Source organism: Salvelinus fontinalis, chromosome 13 (assembly GCF_029448725.1).
Source record: "Salvelinus fontinalis isolate EN_2023a chromosome 13, ASM2944872v1, whole genome shotgun sequence".
NCBI classification, from domain to species: domain Eukaryota; kingdom Metazoa; phylum Chordata; class Actinopteri; order Salmoniformes; family Salmonidae; genus Salvelinus; species Salvelinus fontinalis.
Genome location: NC_074677.1, coordinates 53,638,085 through 53,659,754, shown reverse-complemented (window position 1 = coordinate 53,659,754; position 21,670 = coordinate 53,638,085). Strand labels below are relative to the sequence as shown.

At 41.7% G+C, this 21,670-nt stretch overlaps 1 protein-coding gene and 1 pseudogene across 1 annotated transcript; both read right to left on the bottom strand.

The window, feature by feature from the left end:
- The window catches only part of LOC129867876 (M-phase inducer phosphatase 3-like), a 21,090-nt pseudogene extending 10,306 nt beyond the window's left edge, over positions 1–10,784 (bottom strand).
- LOC129869035 (UDP-glucose 6-dehydrogenase-like) lies at positions 9,578–21,670 on the bottom strand. The gene is made up of 12 exons (XM_055943486.1): positions 21,485–21,670; positions 20,140–20,308; positions 19,933–20,034; positions 19,551–19,751; positions 19,264–19,461; positions 18,967–19,114; positions 18,709–18,803; positions 18,425–18,555; positions 18,174–18,316; positions 15,478–15,569; positions 15,183–15,293; positions 9,578–14,946 (listed from the first exon to the last, which is right to left on the bottom strand). The coding sequence occupies exons 2-12, from the start codon at positions 20,299–20,301 to the stop codon at positions 14,842–14,844; spliced, it is 1,488 nt and encodes a 495-aa protein (XP_055799461.1). The 5' UTR covers positions 20,302–20,308; positions 21,485–21,670; the 3' UTR covers positions 9,578–14,841.

Here is a 21,670-nt window from a genome sequence, read left to right as displayed (position 1 = left end):
TCATGCTACCACTAGAGTGAGAGCACCGCCAGCATTCAAAAGTGACCAAAACATCAGCCAGGAAGCATAGGAACTGAGAAGTGGTCTGTGGTCACCACCTGCAGAATCACTCCTGTTTTGGGGGGTGTCTTGCTAATTGCCTATAATTTCCACCTTTTGTCTATTCCATTTGCACAACAGCATGTGAAATGTATTGTCAATCAGTGTTGCTTCCTAAGTGGACAGTTTGATTTCACAGAAGTGACATTGACTTGGAGTTACATTGTGTTTTTTAAGTGTTCCCTTTATTTTTTTGAGCAGTGTATTTAAGTGTGTGTGTTTCAGGAGATGGCTTCCTGAAATACTCCCCAACCAGCTGATTGGTCTACCCCCAGGCTAATTGATGATTGGAGCTGACCCCGCCCCCTCGTCAAGAAGCAGCTGACTAATTAACATTGCCACCTGAAGATATAAAAACCAGTTTTCTGTTCAGGAGATTAGAGAGAGAGGAGAGAGATGAGATAAGGAGTAGAGATTTGGAGATTGAGAGAGAAAAATTAGATTGTGATATAGTGTTGGTTGTGTATCAGAAAGTGTGGTATGTACTGTTGTTGTTGGTAGCAGTTTTGCTATGTCCTGTGTTTGTGAAATCGTTAATAATTACTCTGTTTCATTTGTTCCTAGGGGGGAAGGAGAAGGCACTTTGGGAGTGCTTAGGCAAGAGGCCCGCGGGCATACATATACCCGTAGTATATTTACTGTCTAGGCACACTAGGTAAGACCTGGGTGGACCACCCCCTGTATTTTGGTTAGGGCACCAGGCGGTGCTAAGTTAGGTAAGTTAAGTGGGTAGGCAGGTTAGATAGGAGAGGGGGACCTTTGATATTTACTTTCTTTGCTTTGGTTTCGTCCAGCCCCTTTTCCCCATATTACCGTGTATGAAAATAAATCCTAGTAAACGGTAAATTCTGCTTTTGTGTTATCCTTACTCGCACCTACAGTCCATACCTCTTGCACTTCAGAGAGTTGAGTTGTAGCAGGGAGTTGCGTTCCCTCTTCTTAGAGGCGTGCGTAACATCAAGATACAGATGTACAATGTAATCTCTGATTCCAGACCAAATAAAGCAGAGAGGCGTATGACCAGGGAAGGCTCACTACAACCTGTCTTTTCTGCTGCAAAGGAACATATGGATGAAACCCAACAGTTCTGTTCCACTATAGACTGTATGACAGGAGAAACCTCCGAGCTTGAGTCAACACTGTCCCGCTCAAACTTTGTGAGGCAAGATCCTTTGGGATCATCTCTGCGTCTTTTATTAGATCTGGCGTGGACCTCACCATGGTTTTAAGAGCATTATGCTTTTGCAGCGCTAGTAAACCACATGACATCAGAGGAGACAGCAGCAGAATCTGGGTCCAGAGTGTCTTTGAGTAATGTGAGTTATGAAAAGCTATAGAAAACATTCAAGCAGTGGTTACTTAGCCTACAGTACTTTTGTTATTTTGACCGCTGTATGTTTTAGGTACCAGTCATATACATTGACAATGCAGAAGAAATCACGTCAGAATCCTCTAGACATGAGGTAGGCGTAATACCGTTTATTTAGAAGACATTTGTGCGGTTGGAAAATGTTTGTGGAATTTGTTAAATACATTTATTGATGTATACATTATCATTGAAAGTGAAAAAGTATTCTGTAAGTGGCCTAATCAGTAATCAGACATCATGGATAAAGATAATGGCCTAAACATTACACCTCATAGGGTCCAGGCATAAACGAGAACCTGCATGAGGCCACAGCATCCACTTCCAAAACATGGGACAGAGGTAAGATTATTACACTAACTCAATGATAAGTTGTTGAAAAAAAGTGTTTGCCGTATAAGGCCTTATTTCTACATTATGAATACAATGTACTGAGAAAATGGGTGAAATGGCAGCTGTTAAACAATTACAATTATGCATTTGATTTAAATCAATGTTTTTCAGGGTGACAAACAAAGAAAGCCCTCAAATGTCAATATGAAGGACTTGTATATTAAATACTTGCAACAGGAGATCAACTACAGGAAATTCAAGACGCAAAAGATTACCTTGGTGATTAAATTACTTGAGAAACAATTAAATGTACATTTCACAATTTAAAGTTTACAGGATGTCATAAAAAAAGCAGTATCATGTTTGTATAATTGTAGAAGGATGGTTAAATAAATAATAAACTAAGAGCTTTGTATGAACAGTAAGTCAAACTTGGTGGAATTCAAGGCCCAAGATTGGGGAAACTAACTGGATATCCGTTCGGGAATGCATATTAACTTTCCACATCACTTCAACAACCACTTCTCATGTTTCTAATTTAACCAATTTAGGATTTATTCTAGTGATGCACCGATACCCGGTATTTTCTTTGCCCAAAAAAACGATACCTATATTCAACATTTTAGCTGCCTTTTAAGCATTCTAGTAGTTAAATAGTTAACACACGGACGCAGAGGTCTAAGGCACTGCATCTGAGTGCAGGCTGTATCACATCCGGCCGTGATTGGGAATCCCATAGGGCAGCACACAATTGGCCCAGCGTCGTCTGGGGTAGGCCGTCATTGTAAATAAGAATTTGTTCTTAACTGACTTGCCTAGTTAAATAAAAGGTTACAAACACACACACCACACTGACCATAAAATTATTTTGTTGGCATTTACGTATGTTCCCATTAACAGTAAAATATAATCAAAACCTATTTATTTCACTTACTTGCTGTGCTGTTTCGTTGTTCATTTGTTCAGTCGTTCCATTCTCAACCAGGATTTCTATGGAACACCTTTTGAGTCTTTGCGTGTCAAAACAATATACTATTTAACACTACCTGACGTGTCAAATAACACTATTTGACGTGTCAATTAAGCTTGTTGACCAATCAGGACCTGAATATGACTGCACGTCACATAATCATTTAACCACATGAAGCTAGCTGGCTGCTTACAACATTAGCTTTGGGCAACACGGTTAAGTAGCTGGCTAGCTATTTATTTTCATGAACTGAAGTTCAATTTCAATAGACGAACTACATGTGGCAACCTAGCTAATACTTACTCACAAGGATTCCTAAATCATTGCTAAGAATGATGAAAATGACAGCAGTTTCTACTGGTCATTGTTTTCAGGCTGGTTGTATTGGTGCTAGCTAGGTACCAAGCTAAAGCTAGCTACCCCAGAAGTTGCCGTCGAACAAACGATGCTTTATTACAAACGTGGTATTGAAAACACATCGTTCATGGCCGGTGTTTGCTTGTTTGCAGACTTTTTTATATAGCTTTGACAGTACTACTGTATCTTTTTTGACACGCAAAGACCCATAGTATTGTAACGACCCTGGGTTTATAAGCGCGATATCGACTCTGCCGCTGGAGCATGCTTTTGCGGCACAGTCGATAGCACGCTGGACTTTGGGCTAGAAGGTCAAGGGTTCGAGGCCTGCTCCCTGCCTGTTTCATTACATTGGTGTCAGAAGTGATCGGACCTTGCATCCACGACAGTGCGTGTGCTTGGTCGGTGAGCGCGTTCCTATAAGACGTTGAGTCGCAAGCTAGCGCGAGGACACGCTCTTTGAAAGGAGGGAGTAGTGTAACGACCCTGGGTTTATAAGCGTGGATATCAACTCTGCCGCTCGAGTATGCTTTTGGAGCACAGTCAATAGCGCGCTGGACTTCGGGCTAGAAGGTCGAGGGTTCGAGACCTGCTCCCTGCCTGTTTCATTACAGTGTGTATGTCGTGAAGCTAGTAGTAGTGACGCTATTACTGTGTAACTCTGGTAGGGCAACATCTGAAAAATAGCGCACTTGGTAGTGTGTGCTCGACCAGTCGACGAAAGCCAACATCACCCACGACAGAGAACGGTTGATTGTCAAGGGCAATGCATTCCATTATCTTGTCTTTAATGGATGTTGCCATTGAGTTGTCTTGCTGAAATGTTCTTACTATTTCAAATGACTGCTCGACTTGTTGACTGCTCGATCCACACAGCAGACATTGTGGGCTAAGTTAGGAATGCTGTGTTGCACGTGAAGCCTTTGTTTCTCTTCTCAGTCATGAACCACAAGGAACATAAATGAATCATGCTTATGTTGTTATTGCAATCTTCCAGTTTAACTTTTTTAATAAATGTCCCTTTTTCAAATAAACATTTGTCAACAGATTCCTTCTTTCGATATCATTTACTAATCTCTGGAGAGCATATTCTTGCAGTGTCTGTAGTCACAAATTTTTGTTCAGTCACTTAGTGGAGCGAGTCCTCTCTTACCCTTTTGGCTTTTTGGGGTGAAATTATCATAACACTTGTCTGCATGATGTAAAGAGCCAAGCAGCGATGCTATCCCTGATTGCAGTACCAGTTGATCACAGTGAACAGGCTCTGGGTTTTTTGCAGGACATTGATTGAAAAGCTAGAAAAGCTAGAAAAGCTTAACCAAGTTTAATTCTTCCAAAGAGTCGACACAGCTGTATTCAGACCCAAACATGTTTCCAACAATACAAATATACACTGCTCAAAAAAATAAAGGGAACACTAAAATAACACATCCTAGATCTGAATGAATGAAATATTCTTATTAAATACTTTTTTCTTTACATAGTTGAATGTGCTGACAACAAAATCACACAAAAATTATCAATGGAAATCAAATTTATCAACCCATGGAGGTCTGGATTTGGAGTCACACTCAAAATTAAAGTGGATAACCACACTACAGGCTGATCCAACTTTGATGTAATGTCCTTAAAACAAGTCAAAATGAGGCTCAGTAGTGTGTGTGGCCTCCACGTGCATGTATGACCTCCCTACAACGCCTGGGCATGCTCCTGATGAGGTGGCGGATGGTCTCCTGAGGGATCTCCTCCCAGACCTGGACTAAAGTATCCGCCAACTCCTGGACAGTCTGTGGTGCAACGTGGCGTTGGTGGATGGAGCGAGACATGATGTCCCAGATGTGCTCAATTGGATTCAGGTCTGGGGAACGGGCGGGCCAGTCCATAGCATCAATGCCTTCCTATTGCAGGAACTGCTGACACACTCCAGCCACATGAGGTCTAGCATTGTCTTGCATTAGGAGGAACCCAGGGCCAACCGCACCAGCATATGGTCTCACAAGGGGTCTGAGGATCTCATCTCGGTACCTAATGGCAGTCAGGCTACCTCTGGCGAGCACATGGAGGGCTGTGCGGCCCCCAAAGAAATGCCACCCCACACCATGACTGACCCACCGCCAAACCGGTCATGCTGGAGGATGTTGCAGGCAGCAGAACGTTCTCCACGGCGTCTCCAGACTCTGTCACGTCTGTCACATGTGCTCATGTGCTCAGTGTGAACCTGCTTTCATCTGTGAAGAGCACAGGGCGCCAGTGGCGAATTTGACAATCTTGGTGTTCTCTGGCAAATGCCAAACGTCCTGCACGGTGTTGGGCTGTAAGCACAACCCCCACCTGTGGACGTCAGTGTCACGGTTCATGAATCCACTGCCTCTCTCTCTCTCTCTCTCTCTCTCCTGTGTTTGTGTGGGCGTGGTTCCCAATCTTGGCCTGATTGTCTGCGCCAGCTGGAATTAATTATCTTCCCCTTTATATGTTCTGTAACCTGTGTTTCTTGTTGTCAGATCGTTGTTTCTTCCCTGAGGTTGTGTCGTGTGTCAGTGCTCTTTCTCTCGCAGCCCTTGTGGGGATTATCTGCTGTGCTCCTTCCTACCCAGCCGGACTCACTCCCTTGGATTTCTCAGCACGCTATCATCAGAGGATGTGCCCTAGGCCCTGGGTTGTATTCTGTCTGACTATATTCTGTCTGTCCTGTTGATGCTGTAAACTTTTTCATTAAACCATCGTTGCTTGCATCTTGCATCCGCCTCTGTATTGTGACAGTCGGGCCCTCATACCACCCTCATGGAGTCTGTTTCTGACCGTTTGAGCAGACACATGCACATTTGTGGCCTGCTGGAGGTCATTTTGCAGGGCTCTGGCAGTGCTCCTCCCGCTCCTTCTTGCACAAAGGCGGAGGTAGCGGTCCTGCTGCTGGGTTGTTGCCCTCCTACGGCCTCCTCCACGTCTCCTGATGTACTGGCCTGTCACCTGGTAGCGCCTCCATGCTCTGGACACTACGCTGACAGACACAGCAAACCTTCTTGCCACAGCTCGCATTGATGTGCCCTCCTGGATGAGCTGCACTACCTGAGCCACTTGTGTGGGTTGTAGACTCCGTCTCATGCTACCACTAGAGTGAAAGCACCGCCAGCATTCAAAAGTGACCAAAACATCAGCCAGGAAGCATAGGAACTGAGAAGTGGTCTGTGGTCACCACCTGCAGAACCACTCCTTTATTGGGGGTGTCTTGCTAATTGCCTATAATTTCCACCTGTTGTCTATTCCATTTGCACAACAGCATGTGAAATTTATTGTCAATCAGTGTTGCTTCCTAAGTGGACAGTTTGATTTCACAGAAGTGTGATTGACTTGGAGTTACATTGTGTTGTTTAAGTGTTCCCTTTATTTTTTTGAGCAGTGTATATACTCCACTTTAGGCACTCCTCCTTCTCTCCAATCCTTACATCTTATGGTTCGACAGGAAGACGAAGTGACAGAGTAATAAACCGTTCTGTCTCCCTTAAGGTGACCTGACCTGACCTCAACCCCCTTGATGTCTAATCCAAAGCTCTCCACCCGTATCACCTATCGCACTGCCGTGACTCCCTCCCGTCCACCCAGCACATTCCACAGCCACTCTGTCTTTCTACAGAGAACCATTAACCTCTGACATAAAAACCAGTCTCTTCCACTCCTTTATATACTATGCTTATGCGTATAACAATGTTAAAAGTTTACCCCAAATCCAACAGTACTCACCAGACATGACACCCATTGGGCATGTTTGGGATGCTCTGGATCGACATGTACGACAACGTGTTCTAGTTCCCGCCAATATCCAACAACTTCGCACAGCCATTGAAGAGGAGTGGGACAACATTCCACAGGCCACAATCAACAGCCCGATCAACTCTATGTGAAGGAGAGTGTTGCGCTGCATGATTTTGCGCTGGTTTTCTGATCCACGCCCCTACCTTTTTCTAAGGTATCTGTGACCAACTGATGCATATCTGTATTCCCAGTCATGTGAAATCCATAAATTAGGGCCTAATGACTTTATTTAAATTGACTCAGTAAAATCTTTGAAATTGTTGCATTTATATTTTTGTTCAGTGTATTTATCAGAGTTATTGACCTTACAATAAGCCAGATTTGAGTAATTTACATTGTGATGTTAAAACAGCCACGGCACAATCAATCGGAAGTGGACAGCTCATGGTGGTGAAAGTAGGCAAATTCGAGTAGGCATAATTCATTTCAACGTCTTTATTTTAATTAGACTTTACTAACAACGAGGACTTTGTGTTGGAGCATATTTCTTCGTATTTAAGAAATAAGAGGTAGGCCTACCTGTTTGACAGACTAAATTAGTCCATAGGCTGCTATATCCATAGATTTGTCGGTCAATTCCTCCACCGTCCATGCACTCTTTAAATAGCCTACCTCCGTGTCAATTAAGGGCTGTTAAGTTAAAACCAAGACTCCAATTGAGTGGGTATGAGAGGGTCTGCCATATAACTACCTTTAATTAAAGAAAATGTCAAAAAGCACAGGTCTACCCCTTGTTAGCTTAAGATTTTGAAGAAAATAAAATAGATCCGATTATATACAATGATTTACAACAGAGCTTTGTTCCGCGATGCTTTATGCTACAAAGACGTGACTCCAATACATATGGGGATATCATTGTTTAATTTCTTTGACATTCATAGGCTGGCTTTGCTTGGGAAGTAATCTGTCACTGTCAATTGATTAAGCTATTCACTTTCTGTACAATAGATGTTTAAATCCAGACAGCTTTTATGGAAACGCTTGTGACCTTCTCTCGTTGGGTTACGCCACGGAAGAAGAGTAGCGAACAGTTAACGCTTAAATGTTTCTGCATTGATAAGCCTACTCTTGTCTGGGGTGGAAAGGTAGGCCTAACTTTTGAAAGTGCCATGCTCAGATTCCTAATTATTTGCAAACAGGGACAGTTTAGTTTGCAAACAAGACACATTGATTTCGCATTGGGGAAATATGATAAGAGGAAGACATATGCCTATCTCTGTTCATTAGCTCTAGCGACTTCTGGTGGCGGGCCGGGCGCCTGCAGGCTGACCTCGGTCGTCAGTTGAACAGTGTTTCCTCCGACACGTTGGTGCGGCTTGCTTCCGGGTTAAGCGGGCGGGTGTTAAGAACCGCGGTTTTGCGGGTCATGTTTCAGAGGACGCATGACTCGACCTTCGTCTTGCGAGCTCGTTGGGGAGTTGCAGCGATGAGACAAGATCAAAATTGCGTTGAAAAAAAGGGTGTAAAATTGAAAAATAATACGTAGAATTGCATGAAATGTGAATTTTTTCTTGACCTGCAAATAAGATGATAGATTCATGCAATGCTTTTACTATAAAGAAGATCTTTCCAGCCCTACTCTTGTCCACGGTGGTCTACAAACCCATAATCTTCTGTCCCGCAGCCCTGTGCTCTATCAAAATTCCCATGTTGACGTGTAATGCTTACAATAGAATAGTTTCTAAAACGGCATATCTAAGGCTCTGGCCTGTCCAAGAAGTGAGGGTAAACTGTAGACATGCTCTCTGCTATTCACGTTGTTTTAATTATTATTTCAGGTATAGGGGAGGGTTACTTTTTTGTTATGTGTTCAGGGAGGGTTTAGGTCAAATATATTTTGCTGAAGGGAGGGCTATCCATTTTCATTTCAGAGAGGTCCAATTATTTCCATGTAACCCATATTATAAATAACCTTTACAGGTTATCCCCCCCCCCCCCCCCCCCCAGTCCCTATGAGGAATGTATTTTGAGTATTCTATAATACCAATTACATGAGCCTGCATGTCATTAAAATGCTGCCTGTCTCTGAATATGGAGTGGTAGAGATTGCATAAAAGTAACTGAAACTGAATAAGGAAAGCTATGGTGACTTACCAATGCAATCAATCCACTTTGGCATAATCATCCATGGTTTAGCTCTAAGCTGTAATTGAAAGGAAATAGCAGATTTATGATTAACACTAGTGGACAGCACATCAGTGCGTCATGGGCCTTGTTTTGCGAAAGTGCATTTGTCAGAGCCGAACAGATGTTTATGATTAGGTTCATGTGTCACATAAAGCCACTGACCCATGGCTGATCCACAGGAAACCCAGCAGTGGGTCAAGACTGTCGACAGAGGTACGCCGTTCCGTGAGGAAAGTCTTCCCGTTCCCAGAATTAACTGTCAGAATGACTAAGCAAATGCCTGACCAAACAAGAGCCATGCAACTAATAAGGATTGAGTTGAGTTGCTTGCAACTTTGAGTTGACCCAGAGCAACCTTGAATTGTTTTGAATAAAAGCATCTAATGTAAACTGGCAACATCACTACATAGTACACAAAATAATTGAGAGAAAGTGGCATAAAACAACTTATGTTTGAACATTATTATAGTACAGTACAATTGATTCTAGGTATGCAAAAAACATGGATTCACAGATACTAAACATGGTTTTATTTTGCAGGTAAAAAATGTAATGTTTTACTTTACAGAGTTCTTACATTATAAAACAACATATAATTATAATATTGCATATCGGGTACATGTTTACACTAACGCCGCTCAAATTCACATTCAACCAGCACTAGTCACTTTAATAATGTTTACATATTTTTGCTTTACTAATCTCATATGTATATACTGTATTCTATTCTACTGTATTTGTCTATGCCAGTCTGACATTGCTCATCCTAATATTTATATATTCCTTAATTCCATTATTTTACTTTTGTGTGTATTGTTTTGTATTGCTAGGTATTACTGCACTGTTGGAGCTAGAAACACAAGCATTTCGCAACACCCGCAATAACATCTGCTAAACAAATATATGTGACCAATAACATTTTATTTTATTTCATAAAAATTGCTTAGAAGTGAATCAAAACTAAAAGAGCACTGGAATCAGTCATCCAAAAATGCTTTCATACATGACTATTTTGGGGCAAATATTCTTAAAAAGGGAAAATATAGAAACATCTGAAATTTAATTAAGTTGTTTTCCCCCTTGTGTAAGTTAAACATCCAAATCCTGGTAATTATCCAACATGCACAAACAAATAAACGAGGTTGGAGGGGTATTGTTACCACATGTTGCTGACAAACAAGGTCCTCAACCCTAACTTCGAAGCATTGCCCAAAACTTCTTTCATTGTAGCTGACATAATTATTTGTTTCAAGTCACCATATCAAGTTGATGAGGATGCTGAAATGACTAATTAGGGCTGGGCGATATGGCCAAAAAGTAATATAACAATATATATATATTTTTTACAGTATTTGACGGTATTTATTATTTTTTATATATAAACATTTTCTAAATATGCTTTATGAGTAGTTTATGACCCTAGGGTGACATGACATAAATTATATGTGATTTCATTTGGGCTTTCTCCATTGCCCCCGCATGATATGGGGGGAAAAATCTAGGCCTAATAAACTGGTGAACTGTTCGAATTATCAAAAATTAATGATTCTAATGATATTTTAGGAATATAGTGGGCAGCATTTTTAATACATTGTCGTTTGACATGACAACGAATGAAAAAGCCATGGAGGAATTTTTGTGAGCGTTTCCCAAGGGACCCTAATTAGATGCTACATTACATGTTTTCTCTTACTCCATGTAGCTAACGTAAACTCACCCCATTCCGTACAAATGTGCGCAACCACAACATTCAAACGAGGCTACAAAGAAAACTAATGGGACTGTATCGCTACGCTGTATCGCTGTGTTGACTTCAAAATCCGGGGTGTGAACTAGGTTTCTATTCAAGCGTTGATCGACATGGTAATGGCTCTATAGTATTGGAGAAAAGTTGAAAAAACAGACCCTCCGTTACATCTAGACGTGTCATGTCGTAACAGCACGCATAAAGCAATTATTTATGTCTTACAATCTCTCTCCACCAGGTGTAGCACTTCTCTCATCCTTTAAAAACAAGAAATGGACAGTGACGGGGGTAAGGGGGGATACCTAGTCATTTTTTGCGTCTTCATTGCATGCGATCACCATTCTCAAAGCCGCTCTTTACTTCGAAGATCACTTTAGCACCGCCCTAAAAACCCGATTCAAATTCGACACAAACCTTCAAATAGGTATGTAATGACACATTATTTAAACTCTTTATAGTGTTTTATTTACATTTTAGAGGCGATAAGGTGATAAGTTGGACAGATCGAGTGAAAAAAAGCAATTTTCCCACACAATATCTCTCCTTCTCAGTCTCACGCATTAGTTTCCGTCCTTTTTTAAAAAGACCCGATGGGGCTCATTGCCTGCTTGAATTATGCAGAAACGGGCAGCGTTTAGGTCATGTCATTTATTCTGTTGGAAATGGGAGAAATTGTGCTTTACAATGGTATTGACATTACAGTTGATCTGGAAGTATTACGTTTTGGGGCAATTGTACGAACAAAAGCGATGTACGAGTTTACGTTAGCTAGCGCAAGCTACAATATGAATGCTTTGCATATTCCTCTGCTTTAGAAGATACTGTTGCACAAACAACATGCTAATCTAGGCCTACACCAGCACTGGTATCAGTCTGTATTAGCTAGCTAAGTTTGCTCTGATTCTTTGTCCATTTAGCTAGCCAGCTAACACAATTTATTTTTGCAACAACTTGCTAAGACAAGACCCACTAGCTGTTTGCAGACAGTGTCACGGATCCCCCGGTACTGATGCTCATTCTGTTCACCAGTTCCGGCGGTCTACGTCACCGGCTTTCTAGGCTTCACTGAACAGATTCATTCCGAAGAAGACCTGCGCGGAATTCAGACTACTGAACAAGGCCACCGTCAAGTTCAGCTATCCTTTACCCCTTATCCCAACCATCATCGAACAAATGCATGGGGCGCAGTACTTACATTTACATTTAAGTCATTTAGCAGACGCTCTTATCCAGAGCGACTTACAAATTGACTACTTCACGAAGCTGGACTTTAGGAGTGCCTACAATCTGGTATGCATGAATGGAAGACTACCTTTTCCACGACCACGGGTCATTACGAGTATCTCGTAATGCCCTTTGGCCTGTCTAATGCTCCTTCAGTCTTCCAGTCCTTATCAACGAAGTGTTTCGGGACATGCTAGGACGGGGCGTAGTGGTCTATATAGACAACATTTTGATCTAATCTGCTGACCGCGAGCAAGTTGGTATTGATGCTCATTCTGTTCACCAGTTCCGGAGGTCTACGTCACCGGCTTTCTAGGCTTCACTGAACGGGATTCATTATCATCAACCCCGGACTGCCTTGTCTGATTATATTCACCTGGTTCCCATTTCCCCTGATTAGTATGCTATATATGTGCCCTCTCTTCCCTCTGTCTTTGTGGGTTATTGTTCCCATGTCCGTTGGTGGTGCGAGTACCTATGCGTGTTATGCTGCGTGCTTATATATATATATATATTGTATATTACGGGTATCGTCCCGTGTCATTCAGTGAGGTTTACTCTCGCTCTTTTGTTTGGGTACAGCCCAGTGTTTTTGTATACGTGTTTGTTTTGGGTGTATTAAAAACCCCTATTGTGTATCGCCTGCGCCTGTCTTCAAAATCCTTTATACCAGTGTGACAGACAGTAGGATACACAAACTAATAGGGTAATAATAGAACACTTGTAGATTTACAGTGCCTTCGTAAAGTATTCAGACCCCTTGAACTTTTCCACATTTTGTAAGGTTATACAGCCTTATTCTAAAATTTATTAAATATGTTCAATTCTCAGCAATCTACACACAATAACCCATAATGACAAAGCGAAAACAGGTTTTTAGAAATGTTTGCAAAAAAAAGAGACCTTATTTACATAAGTATTCAGACCCTTTGCTATGAACCTCGATATTGAGCTCAGGTGCATCCTGTTTCCATTGATCATCCTGGAAATGTTTCTACAGCCCGCTTGGAGTTTGCCAAAAGGCACCTAAAGACCCTCAAACCATGAGAAACAAGATTCTCTGGTCTGATGAAACCAAGATTGAAGTCTTTGGCCTGAATGCCAAGTGTCACATCTGGAGGAAACCTGGCACCATCCCTATGGTGAAGCATGGTGTTAGCAGCATTAAGCTGTGGGGATGTTTTCAGTGGCAAGGACTCGGAGACTAGTCAGGATCGAGGCAAAGATGAACGGAGCAAAGTACAGAGAGATCCTTGATATAAACGTGCTCCAAAGTGCTCAGGACCTCAGACTGGGGAGAAGGTTCACCTTCCAACAGGACAACGACCCTAAGCACACAACCAAGACAACGCAGGAGTGGCTTCGGGATACGTCTCTGAATGTCCTTGAGTGGCCCAGCCAGATCCCAGACTTGAACCTGACCGAACATCTCTGGAGAGACCTGAAAATAGTTGTGCAGCAACGCTCACCATCCAACCTGACAGAACTTGAGAGGAAAGGGAGAAACTCCCACAATACAGGTGTGCCAAGCCTGTAGCATCCTAACCAAAGTAGACTCCAGGCTGTAATAGTTGCCACGGGTGCTTCAACAAAGTACTGAGTAAAGGATCTGAATACTTATGTAAATATGATATTTCTAAAACCCTGTTTTTGCTTTCTCATTATGGGGTATCGTGTGTAGATTGATGAATAAGAAAAACAATTGAATCAATTTTAGAATAAGGCTGTAACAAAATGTGGAAAAAGTCAAGGGGTCTGAATACTTTCCGAATGCACTGTATATTAAGAAGCAAAGAATAAATCAGCATCATTGTCCCCAACACCTCGTTGCATCTGACCATGCAGACAGAGTGAAAGCAGAGAAGAAGAGGTGAAGCGAGAGGATTTACTCTACCCAAAATTTGTCCACATGAGATAAGCTCTTTTTTGTATGGAAGTCTATGAGTGTCTAATTATGGTAGGCTCATTTGATCTAATAGAAGTTTTGTAATGTTTAGGTTGTTACAAATTTACTGATATAAGTGGATGCACGTGGCATTATATTGACAAGATAGTCAAGTGACCACTCTAACAATGGAAATACACGTCCGCAAAGATGGAAGGCAGGCGGGAGGAGGCGAGATCAGGTGGGACCTTTCTTGCAAACGAGAGGGCAAATATGCGTGTGAACAACAGGCCATAGAGATGTATAGGACTCATCATTTTATCTGTGCATTATAGCAGCTGTGACAGCGAGGGCAACGCCATTGAGGCTATCTCTATTTTAAAGTAGTCAATGATCTTCTTCATTGGCCGATTGCTCCCAACTCATAGGAATCCCTGACTACTTTAAAATGGTGGAACCCCTCAAAGGCAATGTCCATGCTAAACGTTTCCAAAATGCAACGTGCGTCCACTTATATCAGTGCATTTTTAACAACCTAACCAATACGAAAGTTCCATTGATCAAATAATCCTCACGTAGCAAATTAGCAAGTAAAACCTCTCGCTTCACCTCTTCCTCTCGGGCGGCATGCAGGAGGAGAGGGAGAGCGATGGCCCAAGTAGCAAAGGGAGTAAACTATAAAAACGAACATTACACGCGTGAGTCGCGTATCACACATTTAACAAACCAAAACATTGAAACACCGTTAGAAGGTAAAGCAAAAACCCAAACCGGTCCGTGCATCAATACTGGGGTGTATATAGTCAAATACGGTATACCGCCTAGCCATCCCACTGATTTAATATTACATAAAAAAATGATAACTTGGTTTAATATATTACTGCACTGAGCTGGCTCTGTCGCTCCTGTCCCATAAGCCCGCTTCATAGTTTGATCTTCTTCAATGGTTGCTGTTGGTCTATTTCTGACTTGTCCTCAATGGCAGTGAAGTGGATCCTCTGGTTAACTCTTTTCCCAATAGTCTCCACCTGGTAAAAGACAAACAATTACTTTGGAAACTACTGGACTGTCCATTACTTGACATTTCTCAAATACTAATTAGAGGAGCTGCTGCAAATGGATCTTTTTGGCTTTTTGTCAGTGCAGCCTTCCAAAAGCAAAAACAACTCCTTTGTTTGTACCTAGGGTGTTTTCATATTAAAGCCATTACCTCATCAGAATCCTAGATAGTGTTTACTGTCTTTCTGGGGTTGTGGTTACTTGCCTGGAAGCCGATATGCTGGAGTTGGTCGTGCAAGCTGTCCAAGATCCTTCTACCGTCAAAGATGAAGGCAGGTTTCAGCATGGCTTTATAGATCTTCTCATAGTCCAGCTCCTGCAGTACAAATATGGACTCTATGGTTTACATTGAGAGCTCCCTTTAATCCATGTACAGTCCAATGCAACTATGTATGTAATTATCATTGCCACCAAAATATCTGTGTGGTCAGAGTCATCTCCTTGCCATTTGATGTCAGTAATTGATGAGTGAGTAGCTTCAAAAATAAAATAAAACACACCGTGAACATATCCCACTCTGTGCAGATGACAATTGCATGGGCGTTCTCACAAGCCTTGTATGGGTCAGTGACGATGGTGACTAGACGAGAAACTAGGACGAGAGAGTATAAACCAAGTTTACTTCATGCAGATAAATATAAATCAACTTTTTCAAGCAGTTATATAACAAACATTCATCCCATCTCATTAGAATGATCAAAACAAGTCCCCAGTTATGTATGGCAACCAAAACCTAATGCAGAGATAACAGTACACCCAGTACACCCATATTGAAATATCAACAGGCCACTGTAGGCCTAAAAAGGGCCGAATTTTTAAAATATGGTTTGTGTTACAACTGTAAAAGACATATCAAACATCCTTCCTCCCAATTAACCTATTTAATCCCATCGGTCACAATAGTGACCGTAAAAAACGTTTCCAGTTATAAGGCTCTAAAACATTTACTGAATGATCAATCAATGCATTTCCAGCAAATATTGAAATAATAAAGGGTCTCAATGAAAGATGTGCAGTGTCACATGTTTAGTGTAAATTGTCACATGACCAGAGCTGTTTACTTCCTGGTTGCACCAAGAGAAGAGGATGGCTGCATCAAAGGTCCCAAACAAAAGGTTGGTAAAGTATGTTAACATAAAGATAGGACAAAGATTTTTGGTACACATCATCTTTAAAGTGTCTAGTATTGATACATGCATTTGCAATTACTCAACTTTGTTCAGTGTGGTCATAGAATGTGTAAACATGTTGACGCCAACAATAGTGACCGGCGGGATAACACAGTGCGTCTAGGTATTCACATACTTATACACATACATAGTTCTTGTTCTACCTAACTTTCTACTCTGTTATTTCTTTTAGTTTCACTTTGAGTCAAGTTCTGGATATGTTGGATCTAGGTGACTGCCCAGACAAGCCATGCAACATTGCAGTTATCCCTCAAAATGAGAAAGATGCTGTCCTCAGTGATTGTGATAGCGATGGATCAGATATGGACTATGGACAGGCCATTTGCTAGCCAGGCTGTTGAATGCATATGCTGATCCTATGCAAACAGATCATGACAGGAACAACGTTATCAGTGATGACCTACCCCTCACCTCCCCCTCACCCCCCTCCATTGTTGATAATGACGAGCCAAGGGCCTCTACCTGCCAGAGGGTCCAGTCAGAAGAGCCAAGGGCCTCTACAAGCCATAGATGTCAGCCAGAAGAGACAAGGGAAAGCTGCAGGTGGCCAAAAATAAAGATTGAGTGTTCAAACGATCGAAGAGGCCTGCCACCACTGTGATTCCAAAACACATAGTATACAGCCCAAATATGCAAAAGTTTGGCACGAAACCACTGAGCCATGGAAGGAGATCTTTACTGGCTGCTACTGTTGAAGATCAGGCATGATATGACAAAGCTTCTCACTGGCCAATCAACACGATGCACCGGTTCCAGAGATGTCGTCATTGTGACAAACGTACTACCTATGCATGTGAGAAATGCAAAGTGCCACTGCACATTGAGTGCTTCAAGATATACCATGGACAGTAGAAAAGGAGATAAGCGCGAATGAAAAAGGGCTGAAAAAGACAATAAAAGAAAAATAGAAAAGTTGATAAAGGGTGAGGAGAAGCAGTACAACGGACTCTAGGAAGAAAAGAAAAGTCGACAAAAAAGACAATCAAAATTACTGAAATGTTTTTGGAAAAGAAGGTCAATTGATTCAAGACATCCTGTATGACAGTAGGACTGACTGATCTTAGTTCAAAATAGTTATGCACAAACTAATCTTGCACTTGGTTCTGAAGCCCACCTCTATGATATATATATATATATATATATATATATATATATATATATATATATATATATATATATATATGCACTCATTGTGCAGTGGCGCTTTTTATATAAATAATTGTATTTTGTTCAGTGTATTCCTCTACTTGAATGCATATTCTACAGGCTACCTCTATCCTAAATGTTACCTTTATGTTCAGTGGGAATGAATCCCACGACTGCTATACAGTTGTTAGTGAATGTTGCACTAAAATGTCACAATGACAAGGTTACAATGAATTTTGCACTAAAGTACAAGTTCAAAAGTTACAATATTAGTGTTTCAATACATGTTGCACTAAAGTAACAGTGTTACAATAAAGTAACAATGTTGAAATACGTTGATGGTTGTTTTTTTTCTTTGCTCTCAGTATTCATATCGTGTTGTAAAAGGGTTTTGATGTGTAAAATAGTCACAGTAGAATGTGAAGGGGCATTCTAGAGGCAGTACTGGGGACTGCTAATGACAGTTTTAAATGTGTTAATAACTGGGCTGGGATTTATAAGAACTTTGATAACTGCATAGGAGAAATATGTTAATTTAGTATAGGTAACATTATCCCACCGGTCACAATTGTGACCGACCATAAAACACACTTTTTCACCTACTTTTCCATAAGAATTTCGAAAAATAATGATTGATTACTTCAAAGGGTTACTAATGGCACTTGATTTGGATATTTTCATGTCTGGGAAAAATTCGGGATTAAATGGGTTAAGTTTGTATGTGAGAATTGCCAGAACAATCTGAGGTGCCAAAAATATTTTTGGGGCCATGCTGTCATGGAATCACCCTAATGTTAGAATCTGCTTATTGATTTACTATACTATTAATTTACACAAAGAACACAGAATACTGTGGCTACCTGTGGCGGGGTCATGTCTTTCTGAGGGTGTGGGCTGAGTCAGGTCGTGCATGATCTGCTGCGCTTTAACCTTGGGGTCATAGATGTGTAGACAGGCTCCCTCCTCCAGCAGGTAGCGACTGATGTAGATACTAGAGGATTCCCTGAAAACAAAATACACACAAGATAGCCTTGGAGGGGGAAGCAGAAAGAAAATGCGCTCTGAGAGCTTTGGATGTAAGCAGAGAAAGATTTTAAATGCCCCTCCATACCTTGTATCGCCTGTGTTTTTCTTGAAAGCGAATCCTAGCAAGGCTATCTTCTTGTCCGTCACTGTGTTGAAGAGGCAGCTGATTATCCGTGAAGAGAATCGTTTTCGCTGGTAATCGTTTATCTCTATAACCTGGGAGACAACATTTGGATGTTCCACATTTTTGCCATTGTGATATTTTACTGACTGTAAAACAGTGTTGCGAGAGACAATTACAGGAATTTATTTTCAAATGAGAAGTAAGTTATATTGCACTACTTTGAGTTGATGAAAAAAGAAGCACACCTGTTGCCAGTATCTTGCAACCTCTGGTAGGTTTAGCACCTCGCATAGGTACACAAGATTGAGGACATCCTTCTGGAAACAACTGCCACCAAATCCTGTGAAACAAACACAGAATGTATCATGACTGAACTCACCCAATCAATTCCCAGTAGTTCATAACTGAAACCCAATCCCTCAGTCATCCAATAATCTCATCCAACCACCAACTAATACTGCCCCACAAGTCAACCAATCCAGCTTTGCTTCCCTCTCACTCACCCACGCTGGCCTTCAGGAAGCAACTGCCTATTCTCTGGTCTGTCCCGATGGCATGAGCCACCTCCTCTACATCAGCACCAGTTACCTCGCACAGGGCACTGATGGAGTTGATGCTACTGATACGTTGGGCCAGAAAGGCATTGGCTGCCTGTAAACACGGAAAAGGAAAAAAACAAGGATAGAAGTGAGCAAATGAATAAAGGCAGGAAACATCACAGGAGGAGGTGTCTGCGATCGTAATGCTGCTGAGCTGAGATTGTACTGATATAACAGACGGACATAAAATGGTATTAATACCAGCTTGGAGAGCTCAGAGGACCAGGTGTTGGTGGTGATAATCTTGCTCTTGGGGACCCAGTGCTCATAGATGCTCCGCAGGGCCTCAATAGCATGTTGGCCCTCAGGGGTCTCATCCCCTCCAATCAATACCCTGTCTGGATTCTTCAGATCAGTGATGGCTGTTCCCTCAGCAAGAAACTCTGGGTTTGAGAGGACCTGCAGGAGAACAAGATCATGCTTATAAGACCTGATGGCATGGCAGACCGATGAATGTAGACGTTTGATACACTGTCCCCTGCAATCACCTGAAAGTTGAAGCTACTCTTGGTGTTGGCGTTGAAGATGCGGCGGATGCTCTCAGCAGCACGTACAGGAACTGTGCTTTTCTCTACAACAATCTTACACCCGATGGACACATCAGCAATGCGCCGGGCACATGCTTCTATGTGCTTCAGGTCCGCTGCTCGACCCTTACCAATCCCAAATGTCTTGGTAGGCGTATTGACCTGGCAAAGGAAGGGGGAGATGTTTCAGGTGGATTCAATCATGGATCTTGCTCCATCACTGTATCTTACCTTTAAAGAAAGCCAAACTGAGTTCCATTCGTCTTAACAATACTTTCAAGGAAATTGTGTGAAAGCCATTGACATTATAAGAAGGGAAAGTGTTGAAAAAAAAAGTATTTACAGATATGAAAACCAGGTCTGCATTTTTTATGGCCTCATCCATGTCTGTGGAGAAGAAAAGGTTGACCCCGCGGCATGAGTCCACCACTTCCTGGAGTCCAGGCTAGAAAGAAAGGAGAGATTGTTGTTAGACATGAATGTGTAATCGTTTTACGTCATATCCTGCAGTTGATGTTAGTTCCTTGTATTTATATCATCTCACACTCACCTCAAAGATGGGAAGGCTATCAGAATTCCAGGCACGGATGCGGTCCTCGTTCACGTCCACCACGGTAACCGTCACCTCGGGGCACATCTGGGCGATCACGCTGCAGGTGGGACCGCCCACGTAGCCAGCCCCAATACAACAGATCTTCCTCACCTCCACCATTCTCCCTCTCAAAAAGAAAGAAAATACAAGCACTTAAGACAGGGGTCTCAAATCCTCTATTTTTGTGATAGAATAGCTATTTTTCCTACTTTTCCATTTAACAGGATCTAAGCAAATACACAGTTGGGCTAAGAATAAAAGATTCAAATAAAATTCTAACCCATGCATCAACCGATGGTTTCAGTCAAGCCTTTGAGTTTGTCCTTTCCCAATAATGTCTGGTATCCTGCACATCATTGACAAAGGCTCAAGGGCAAAACGTTGGGTTTATGTGCTGTACTATTTGAAATTCAATATTGATATGGTCGAAACAAAAAATGTGTTGAAACCAAAAAAATATTCCAATGCAAAATCTGAATATGCCATGGCAATACAAGATTTACACTTGGATTCCCCAGTGGGTATCAATGGAATACAGTTAAAGGAAAATTCCGTGGAGCAAATCAAACCACCTCTATTTGGCCAGTTTGCCCCTCACTCCAGCCATTCTGCCACGCTCTCTAGATCACAGAGAGAGCTCTATGTGCAGTGTGGTCAGATGGAACACCCTGGGACATACACACACAACTGGCCCCTAGATACAAAAGCCACATTATTCCTAACTTTTACTCCAGAAATTACTAAATAACGTGCAGGACCTGGCAGATATTAATCATCACACTAATGTAAAGATTATTGACTTTGGTCTGGTTAGAATAGCTAGCTACTGTACTGTGATACATTTCTGTGATGTACTATTTACTAGTGATAAACGGCTGCCAGTTGTACGTGTTAAGTGAGCCTAAGAGATCTGTACAGAAGGACCAAAAGAAACCATTGAAAATTATTCAGTGAATAAAACTACATTTCACAATCAGAAACCATTTTGTGGCCGGTGAGGAACGTTTCCTGCTGTGATGATGCTGGACTGTAACGTTAGGGTTTAATATAAAACTTGCCACACGTTTCCAAATTGGAGCCACTACTTCGATGTTATATTACTAGCTAACGTTAGTTACCTAGCGCTAGCGGTATCTCTTGCTAACTTGCGCCTGTACAACAGCCAATTATACTTTATTCAGACCCGTTCTTTACATGAATGTAGCCCCATCCCGTCGATTATCAATATGTGTTGCAAAACCAATTTAGCTAGCTAACAATAACTTATAGCACCCGCTAAACACAAAACAAACGGGACACTTACCAGCAGTTGATGAGTGCGCAGCTGAACCGAATACAAATATTTCAGAGACTCTCAACCACGTAAAACCGAGACCGTATTATTTTATTCCAGGGGATTGGTTGCTGATCTGTGGTGATGATACTCCGATGTGTAGAACCTTGCTCCAGTGATGAGTTTGAAATGCTTAGTGCCACGGTGAAACTTATA

Excerpts from the sequence above, each read along its gene's own strand:
- LOC129869035 (XM_055943486.1), bottom strand. The coding sequence starts at position 20,301 with ATGGTGGAGGTGAGGAAGATCTGTTGTATTGGGGCTGGCTACGTGGGC. Across the intron at positions 19,462-19,550 it reads AGAGTAGCTTCAACTTTCAG|GTCCTCTCAAACCCAGAGTT; the intron begins GTGATTGCAGGG and ends GTTCTCCTGCAG. Across the intron at positions 19,115-19,263 it reads CCTCTGAGCTCTCCAAGCTG|GCAGCCAATGCCTTTCTGGC; the intron begins GTATTAATACCA and ends CCGTGTTTACAG.